This window comes from Sycon ciliatum, chromosome 4 (genome assembly GCF_964019385.1).
Source record: "Sycon ciliatum chromosome 4, ocSycCili1.1, whole genome shotgun sequence".
Taxonomy (NCBI): Eukaryota; Metazoa; Porifera; class Calcarea; order Leucosolenida; family Sycettidae; genus Sycon; species Sycon ciliatum.
This window is the reverse complement of record NC_088646.1, coordinates 19,551,882-19,562,570: the sequence shown is the minus strand read 5'-3', so window position 1 is coordinate 19,562,570 and position 10,689 is coordinate 19,551,882. Positions and strand designations below refer to the sequence as shown.

Below are 10,689 nucleotides of genomic sequence, written 5' to 3'. Positions count from 1 at the left end.
GCAACACATCTCCAAACTCGCCGAGCGGGTCAGATATGCCGGAAGTGCCGTGTTATAATTAGTCGCGGGCTGCGCTATTCCCGAGGACATGCCAAGGTGACTTCAGCTGTCGTCGATGATACTCACGTGTTCGCCCTTCACTCAGTCTTCATGGTGTTTTGCAGCGATCGCGCTAGTATAGGCCTAAGAGCGGTCATAGCGCCGGATCCTGCATTTGTGTTGCAGCGCAAGCTTCTGCCAAACGACTAAACAATCATGCTATACAATAATTGGTGGTATACCGTGACGGTATGGCGTGTTGAACTATAAAAACTGCTTCGTTCGTTGCGTGACGTGACAGTTGAGCTGCCTTGGTGCGCATCAACAGTATCCTGGTTGCTGGTATGATATCCATTGGAATGTCCGGGATGCCATGAGGACGACTGATGATGAAAGCGATGGCACAAGCTGCTGGGCCAAACTTCAAACCTGGTAGGAATTATATCAAACCCACAGAAGGGAATCCGGTATACCGTCATGATAACAGGAATGTACATGAACCTGTATGGTCGAGGCCACATAATCATGATATACTACTAATAGGGTGCTAGCGACGAGCAGCAGCCCGCGTCTAAGCCGCCAATATTTACCCAGGAGTCGAAACTATGCCAATGGCCGACTCACGGTCCATCAGTACTCGCATTAGATGTTGCTCAGTTGAGCGATGGAAGCAAGGCAGAACCTCTGAGTCTCGCTCTCAAGCGTGCACACCCCGATGGACCAACCTTCACCGCGGGCCGAGCCGTGAATTCCACATGAGACGGCAGCGCCCTCAAGCAGCATTGGGCCAGTAGTGCGAGGCTGTGCGCAGGTCAGCTTGGTTGGCTTGCCCGAACTAGCTACTTGTCAAGTACTTGCAAGCTGCTGATCACGACATCCTCGCCGAAGACCAGTTCCTCTCTGGCCTCGACTCCCGGGCCATGCGACAGCTCAACCCTGCAACTTCGGACGACTCCCTCTCTGTGTGCACAACTCTACAATTCGATGCAATACGAGTACACTGAGGGGGAAGCATCTGCACCAGCCATCAAGTGGAACCTGCGTTGCCACATATCCCCTCTACTTTGACATACAGAGTAGAGGGGACATGTGTAAAGGCGAGAATGATCCTGATTCAATTCAGCTGGTTCTGTTCATTGCGATTCCTAAACAATTGAAGAAGGCGGTAACAATAGTTACTAGCCGCCTTTTTACACTGCGCTCATTTATCATACGCTTCCCGGTATTCCTTACTGAAACAATTGCCCCCCCCCCCCCCAACAGCGACTCTGAACTCCACGAAAACCCAACGCAATATCACGACGACCTGAGATTGCCATTTCCGACCATGGTGATTCAGTCCGACATAGCCAGCATTCAATTTCTTGCACAAATCTTTCTCCTCGTATTCGTCAAGATGAAGTTCGTTCAAGTGCTCTTCGTCACTCTGGTGGTGTTTCTGGCTGTCATCAATGGTGTGCGATGGCTAGCACGTGCTCAAGAAGATTCGCAAAATGAAATTGCTATGAAGGCTTATGCTGAGTTCCTGGACAATAACCTACCTCATCGCGTTATGGTGACCAGTCGCATGCAGTGTCTGTCAACGCTGATTCTCCTTCCTGAACCTACTACAAGAACCTCTTCAGCCACATCTGTGGAAATGTCTAGTAAGTCAGCCCCACCATTCTATCAAAACTCTACCTACATACAGATACATGCAGTACACTGGCAGTACACTGGCAGTTCTCAGGATCACCCAACATTTTACAGTGGCCACACTGACACTCCCGCGACTGTTCCATACCTGGGCCACGTCATTATGAGATGAATAAGGTTTGTGACTCAACTCAATTGCATCTTATACATGTAGATATCTCACCTTCTAGAATCTCCCTTTTAGTCATAAAAAATAAAAATAAATTCACGGTTCGCGTGAGACTCGGCTGGAAGCCGGGTTTTCCGCATCCGTAGGAACGCCACCACCCTTCAAGGATCAAGGCGCAGATGCAGCTCCTAAAGCGGTGGGAGGTGAGTAGATCAGCTCACCAGCAAGTGGTCAAAGACCGAAAATCCCATTCACTGCATCCATGTTTTCCTCGTGCCAGGCCATACCTGTATGTTATTATAATGCTCATATATATGTATCACTGATGATCTAGGCTTACCTTCTCCACTATTCTCGCTCTTCTATTCTATTCAGTAGTTTTTGTAACCTTTCTTTAGTTCCCTGCCTTCGTCATCTATGCTTTAGTATAAAAACCGCTGCCTGGCTATCTTCCTTCAGAACTATTCCCTGAGAGCTATTAGAACCGTATTCCCTTCAGAACTATCAGAACTCAGATTAGTATTGTCTATTTCATATTAGAACCTTCTCTTTACTCTCATACCCTTCTCTCTCGCTGAGCGAAACCTAACAGTATCTGATCCACTTGCCCTGCCATTCACCTTCCTCTTTCCTCTTTGCTTGTAGTATTACTGGTGATGAACATTGGGCCATTACAGGGTACCCTACATGTACATGCAAGTCTGCTCTCCCCGGCACATCCGAATGTCCACCCGGTGTTGTCAAACTTTGCAAATAAAAGCCGTGCTTGCTTGTGAGCTTGTGCATGTATGATAAGGACAGTATATCACAAGGCGGTGGACACACTGTATAACTGATAAGAAGAAATAGTGCTGGCTGCGTGACCAGAGCCTGGTTCACAGGGCCTCGGTTTTGCGACCGGCGTGCCCCCCCCCCCCTCCCCGTTAGAGTACAGAGGGTCTGAACCAGGGCCGTAGTACTCGGAGATCTACGTTGGAACTTCTCCCTGGTCTTGTCATCATCATGGAAATGCCGTAATGTACTGAGACTTTGAGACTAGATTACCAGCAGGGAGTCCGATCACTTCACAAGGCGGAGGACACAACCATGTGGACCGTCAGTGCCAGTGGTTTCAAGACAGAGCATGACCAGGGAGTAGATCGTCAGGCTACTAGTAAAAACTTGGTTTTTACAATGGACGGTTCATGTACTGTACATGTGAGATCAATTGTAGTGTTCCCTGATGCAGAGTGTCCTCCGCCTTGTCGGATACACTCAACTTCGCTTATAACGACATTCGGCGGGGCATCAAAAAGGTGTCCTTATTCGCGAAGTGTCGTTATACCCGAAGTCTCATTTATATGTATTACAGTGGGATGGGACTTTGCTCTGGGCATGGAAATTCTGTCGTTATTCGCGAATTGTCGTTATATCCGCAGTCGTTATTAATATTAGCGAAGTTGACTGTATATGACATTGTACAGTAGCAGACTCGTTGTTGGTTGACAGCATGTTACAAGGCGGAGGACCACTGTGTTCCGGGAAACAGTGCCCCTTTTTACTACAACCATCCACGGTTGGCAGAGCCCCGGTCCTGTCGTCTTGCAGCTTGGGACCATCTGATCCTCAGCACTGTCTGAATCGGCGGTGTTCATGTACTGTCAGCCCTGGTGACTCGTGTGCGGCTGCCGGTACTTGCACTCGTTCATTCGTGTCTCGTGATTTACAAAAGCGACTGCATAGACAATTGCCATGACATCGGTGAAATGGCGTCAGATTTGAATGCCAAACAAAAAAACTTGCCTCGTCCAGCGGCCAACACCATGAACACAGATGCTTCTGCCACTACAACTGAACAGTCATCACTCTCTAGCTCTGTGCAGTGAAGTGGGTTGTGATTATTTTGTGAAGGCTTGTGCACCAAGAAGACAAGCGCACTGCTGATGGTGTCACTGTCAGTTTGCCAAGTCGAGAACAGGAATGTGCTACACCTAGATCAGTAGATGCAGTGCCTCACGATTCCACGTCGAGTTTTGACTGCATGTAGTGCTAGGTCATGGGCTTTCGCAAGATCGCTTTGTAGTACAGAGTGAGACTGTGAGTGTGCCTGGCCTGAAGCTGAAATCGTAACAGTTTCTGCTGAAAAGGTTCTTGTATTTCCACGAACACGAAGGTAGACCAACAAGTGTGACACACGAGTGAGGGATCTCGGCGAATCGAAGAGGATATCACGTTAGGAATTCTCAGTATTGCTTTAGTTCATTCTGTGTGATGGACGAGCAGGTGAAGGATACATTCTTTGGTGAACTGCGTTCCCTGGCGCGGAGGGTCGAGAAGGGTCGCCAAGAGCTGCAAGACTCGCTCGAAGCAGACACGGAATCCACCGAACAGCTAGACAACTTGAGAACCATATTGACGGATGCGTCTACCTTGAAGGTTGGCTTGCCATGCACAATGCACATCCTAAGGATTACATTACACAGTGGCACATGTATTATAAATAATAATAATAAAGCAAAACAAGTAGTATTCAACCTCCACCTTGTTCAGGTACATGTAGGTCTGATCAGCTCAGCTCAGAGTGACTGGTTGAACTGGTCACCATGAAGTCTAGTATAGTAACAACTAAAACTCCCCACGCCCAAGAGCAGCAGCAGAAGTATGAGTGGCATTGCTATGCATGTGGTACACGTATCTGTCTCATTATCCTGATTTATCAGCACAGTGGTCCCTCTATAATCCGGCACCATTTGTGCCACAGAAAATCTGCTGGATTAGGGAGGGTGCTGGATTGACAAATCGGATTTACTGCTGCAATGTGCATGAAGAGGACATTTTGGCTACTGAAAATTGTGCTGGTTTATCGAGGGTGCTGGATTAGAGAGGGACGACTGTACTGGCAGTAGAACACACAAAGTCAATAAATGATGGTGCAGCTGGCGAGCCGGTGAGGCATTCGGACACCACGCAACACCTCCACAGTATTCAATTTCACTACGACAAGATGGTCAGCGGTGTACACAGTAGCTACTACAAGCCATTCAACCATAAAAAGAGCGGGCAGCATCATGCCTTGCTCTACTGACTCTCTTCACCACTGTGAACCGCGCGTTTGGCTAACACGCACACTTTACACGCCACCACCAGCAGGAAAACAGTGCAGGGTGCTAATATGTGTGCAACAGTCGATATAATTATGTGAACCCTACAGTGAGGAAGGCTTCTGAAGCTTCCGCTTGAGATTCATGTCCTAATAGTGACACCCCATTCCCACCCAAACCCACATAAACATCCCAGAGAAGATGTGTGAGTCATGTGGGTGAGCTACAATAGCGCAGTGTGGAGCGGGCTAAATAATGGCCATCATAACAGTCATACCAAGGGGCACATTCACGTAGAAAGAAAGATTGACAAACTGTTCTGCTGTAACCCTGAGTTCACACATGAGTGAGCATCGGCGTGTACAGCTTTGCATTGAAGTGTATCGAGCACGAGCAACCACTATCAGCTTCCAGATGGTGTAGTTTCGAATTCTGTATTCTTATCACTACAGTGAAAAATTTCATTTCTGACTTGTCACACACTGTGTGCCTTTGGCCATTTTCCAGACAAACTGTGTGAACGACTTGTCGGCCGCCAACTCTACGCACGCAGAGCATAACCAGGCGCTGACGGCTTGCCGAAGCACGCTGGAACGATGTCGCCAAGGACTGGAGTCGGCAATCAGCTTCCTGGAGCAATATGGATACGATCGAGGTGGGTCTGGACTGCAGTGCTTGAATGAAGTACATCATGTACACATATAGCAGTCAAGGTTTGAATGAAATACTCGTGAGATACTCTTCATGTCCCAAGTTCACACTGATTACACGCATCATTCAATCCTGCAAGTCATTTTCCTGTTGTCCAATGCAATAGCTGGCAGTGGAAACATGGCAACAACTGACATAAGGCAGTGCAGCATACAATGAAGCTGTTGATATTGCTATTGATGAAGCCTTCTTCAACGGCGGCCGAATACGTCGCCTACCATCCTGTAGCAGCCCTTCATCTGCACATGATATGGCATGTTCACTGGTTGCTTTTGCAGGCAGGGGTTTCTGTCAATTTTCCACCATTATGTGGGTCTATTTTTGTTGTGCTCTTATGCAGGAAGCTTGAACGAGCCTACACCCTCATCTCCCCCTACAACGTATCCTTGTTCAAAGTGCGTGCCTGTGGCCGTTGCGATGTATTTTATTACCAGTTTAGTTTTAAAGGGGGTACACGGATGCGGCACTTGCGCCAGTGGTTGTGAGACTCATCACCTCCACCGTTAGGCGCTGTATCTGTCGCTGGATTTACCGGCCCGGGTGTTAGCGGCCGTCATGAGTTCCCTCGGGAACAGACACGATAATTTACTCTCTTTTTTTAGTTTTAAAAATAAAAGCAAAGAAAGCAGCAGCACACCGGTCCTGATTGTAAAAATAAAATATGCAGTAAAATATGTAAAGGCTACAGGGTGAAGTGACTCCTCTCATTTGGTGTGTCCGCTTCTCTCGGTATGCTGTATTGTTGAAAAGAAAACACCTGACCTGCCAACTCTGCGGATGTATTCATGCGTACATGCAAGCTTCATGCTATAGCTGAAACCCTCTGCATGTATAGCGTGGTCTGAATTTATTCATGTTGATTCCGCCTAGTGCCGTGGAAATAATGGCCCGAGGCTGAGAAGAGAATGTTGCACACTGTTGAACTCAGCTGGATTACGATGAATCTCCTGTTCAGTATCCAATGGTTGCCTTTAACTTGATCGTGGCGGACACAGTGTTGCTTGCCCAACAACTCCGACGCCTGACGTGTCGAATGTGGAGCGTGTACAAGACACGGCGGCTGCGGCGGACAATAGCACACCTACGCTAGAACGTGCCGGCATCTCCGCGCACACCCTGGCCACGCTACGCCGTGGCAATCAGGCGCATCAGGCACGTACGCACGCAGCCGAGATTGCCAGCATGCCATCGTCAGTGGCACCGTCAGCAGTAGCTCCGCGCACCCGTCCGCCGATTCATCACACGCCGAACAGCGATGATTTGGACCGAATGGTGGCGCAGCTCAAGTAAGCCTTTTGCAGACATATAGCCACCCTCACCTGTCATGTGTGTTTACAAGTACTGCATATTGTTGGGATTGCGAGACTGACTTCTAGATATGAGGAAAAATTGAGGTGTACAGTTGAACATCGATTATCCGACCACCTCTGGGCAGACAACTGTCAGGCGGTGTTCAGATAAGGCAAATGTTCCGGATAAGAAAACACACTGTAAATACATGTACATGTACATTGTAAATAGAATAGAGTGCTACTTTTCAAAATTTTCGTCTTTTTTGAATGGCTCACTACATGCACAGTGCGTACTCTACGGCACGTGCGCCCAAAAAAACTGTTACGGATAATCGAATGGTCGGATAGTCGATGTGCGGATAATCGATGTTCAACTGTACATGTATGCTGTGCACGTATGCCATTTGTTTGTGCTTTGCATGTACACTCGGACGTCTCTTATCCGGGCCCCTTGGGACCGGGCACTGCCCGTATCTCAGATTTGCCCGTATCTCAGGATATCTCATCTACCATGTATCATATCATTTCTTGAAGAAGTTCATTTGGCACGTATTGCACATGTTCAGGTTACAGAAAGAATCCATTGATAAAAATGTGTGGATTTCACAGGCTGGCAGTGACAAAATAAGCACTTGCGCATACGAAAAAAGTTCAACCCCCCCCCCCCAAATTCACAGCATTTTTGCCGTAGGAACTCAAGCTGAAGGTGCCCGGTAGAGAGACGTGCCCGTATCTGAGGCATCCGGATAAGAGGCGTTTCAGTGCACTTGCTCTCGAATGCTTTGTTCTTTTCCGTACAACGCTTCCTGGTGAAATGTTGCTTCATTTGTATTCCTTTTCCTTTTGGTTCGCAGCATTGAGTCGGTTCATGTCCTTGGGCCAATGCAACGCACTGGCTTGGCGTCAGCAGCCACCCATCAGCATCATGGCGCCACCATGACGTCGATGGCTGGGTTTTCGGGCATGCCGATGTCGGACTCTCTTGGGGACAACACCATGCACATCATCGGCAATTCTGGAGCTTCCGGTAGGCTCGTACTGTCTGCACATGTGATTTTCTTGCGGTAAAAACTAATGTTCACCATTTTTGTAACAATGGTGCCAGGCGGATATCAAGCAGCATGAAACCAAACTTCCATAGTGTGCGTACAGGGGATGCGGGTGGCCACGGTGCTCCGTGAGCAAGAGATTCCAAAAATTGGGAGACTGGTAATGGGCGCTTTGCAATATGCGCATGTTCACGCGCCAACATTTAGAGATCGCGCAGGTACTGGAACGAATCGAGCAAAAACGGATGGGCTCGTACGGGAAATTGTGGGTTTGAGTGCTTCTTTCAGAGCGTGATGAAGGCAAGTTACGTAATGAAGGCAGCGCGCCGCGCACTGACCCAGAACCACAGTTGCATACTCTTGTTTATTCACTCTTGGTAATAGGTGTATGGTCGCACGCACCCCTCCCCCAGGGTCATAGATCTACAATGAAGGAGATCAATTTGGATTCCTATTTGTCCCTGATGCACGTGTATGTGCACTCGATTTGGGAGTGAACTGCGAAAACCTGCTTTGCTGTTCGTGACATTCGCTTTTGACTTGTTTTTGTGAATAGATCCGTACCAAACTCCGCTTTCTCAACATCCGCGATATACTGGGGCGAGCATGTCCTCAGCATTCACCAATCAGTCTCAGCAGCCGTCACATCACCAGATGCCCGGGCACCTTGTGTCAGCAGGTATTCCGTACAATGGTGCTGCATCAGTGCAGCCTACACCGGCACAACCGAGCCAGATCAATAGTGCATTCACCCCTGTAAGCTCTTCTTGTGTTTTCTGTTAAGCTAGTCTACCCCATAGCAGGTCGCTTCATTGTTTCCGGTTCATGCATCGTAGATGGTCTACGCAGCGTATTTTCAGTGCTTAGAGGTGTAACATATTTTGTTGTTCTCGATTTGCTTATGTGCAAGTCTCTCTTGCACATGTATTCATAGTGCACACCCCCTGTTCGATCACACATCTCTTGGATAGAAGTGCTTCCTAGCTCAGTGCATAGATGGTGTGTGAGCAATACAGAAGTACTGTAGTTCTGTGCAAGGTCTACCTCGGTTCTTTCCCTCTGCACGTATGACACATACAGTGCACTCATAACTCACATGTACTCGCTACGTCGCTCTTTTTTCAGTCTTGGACAGACTTGTTTCCGTTGCATTTTTGTTCTTCGTTTGATTACCAGGGTCAAACGATGGATTCTTCCATGATGCATGCGTACTCAGCAGCGCCAGGCTTGGATCCTGAGACGCCCCGGCCGTCAACAGTGCAGCATAGCAGAGAATCTTACGCAGACCCTGCATCGTACTACACAACACCATCCACGTCATCCTCCGCATTCAACACAGCTTCACGGCACTGTCATTCCTCAGCGGCGGCTACTCAAGCGCAAACGGCAACGGCGGGTGCGTCTGCGACCGATCCAAGTGCGTTTGGCATTGCAATGCCTGACATTCAAAGTGTGAGTGTTCTGCCACCAGGAGCGCGTGCTAGTACAGCCGCTGTTGCTCACTCTACTGATGCGGGTATGGGCGACGCGGACCGTACTCTCACCAGCTTCACCACTGCCACTGGTCATGTGGACCTTGCCGTCGACACGCCGCAACCTTCAGGCAGTGCCGGCATGTCACAGATCAGAACGGTCACCGAGGGCGAGTACCTGAGCATGCCGGAATACCTACGCTATCAGCTGACGTATCAGCTGATCTGTGATGTGGTCATGGCGATCAATCATCTCACTCGACACCCTCGGGGAGGTGAGTTTACTTACTTCCGGAGATTTTTTCATGTATTTTGTATTTCATGTATCTGCATGTTCATGACTTGTATGTTGAATGCTCTGTCTTATGCATGGTGCAATGCGTCTGTTGGATCATGAGTATAGTTTGAGCTTTTCTCAGCAGCTCTGCAGTTTCGTACACAACTTTTCAGGCACAGGACTGTGAATACATGTATGTAGTCATCTCTGAATGATTGTTTCCTGTGTGGATGTGTGCGTGTTTGTGTGTTTGTGTGTTACACCCCGCAGATGTTCCAGCCGGCCACTTCACGGTGAATGAGTTACGCTCTATGCCGAACGTGGGTAGTAAGGCACAGTGCACTTATTTGGTCTTATCCAAGCTTTCGCGAATCCAGTCGGCACCTGGCTATGTCGAACAAACGTTCACCGTCATCTGAACTCCCACTGGACATTCAACATCTCTTTCCTGGACATTCCAGGGCGGTTTTGTATCATTATTTTCTTACTTTCCTGTGGTCGACAACCACAACGGCCAATGTGCTTGACAATGTGCTACCTTTATCTTTATCCAGCATCATCAGCATCATCATCATCATCATCATCATCATCATCATGAGAAAAGCCTCTTTTACGGGCAAAGCAAATGTATATCATTACAATATTATGTAAAGTGAACAGGGGAAATCAACACAAAACCAACCGGAAAATGATGAAACACAAAAGCAGTCAAGGAAGTAAATCAATACAAAAACAAACAATGAACACAGAGTAATAAAAGGGGAAAAACCAAATAGCATTATATTAAGTTGAGGCCAAAGGCAGCACCCTACTCCGCCTGGCGGCACTGGGCCAGAAATGAGTTCGGCTGTCGCCTCTTGCCGTACGAACCGCGGCAACCGCGGAAGCAGGTGACTGCCCATCGCAGCAAGCAGAAAGACAAACGGGTGCGTAGTATGCCCATTACTAGTGGGTACTTCAGTTCA

At 48.3% G+C, this 10,689-nt stretch overlaps 1 protein-coding gene across 1 annotated transcript; it reads left to right on the top strand.

Annotated features, from left to right (window-relative positions):
• The first annotated feature begins 3,788 nt into the window (after positions 1-3,788).
• LOC135814877 (uncharacterized) lies at positions 3,789-10,347 on the top strand. Its single transcript, XM_065328072.1, has 8 exons — positions 3,789-4,258; positions 5,431-5,578; positions 5,975-6,014; positions 6,630-6,920; positions 7,781-7,953; positions 8,532-8,731; positions 9,152-9,722; positions 9,995-10,347. The coding sequence occupies exons 1-8, from the start codon at positions 4,094-4,096 to the stop codon at positions 10,141-10,143; spliced, it is 1,737 nt and encodes a 578-aa protein (XP_065184144.1). The 5' UTR covers positions 3,789-4,093; the 3' UTR covers positions 10,144-10,347.
• The last annotated feature ends 342 nt before the right edge of the window (positions 10,348-10,689 follow it).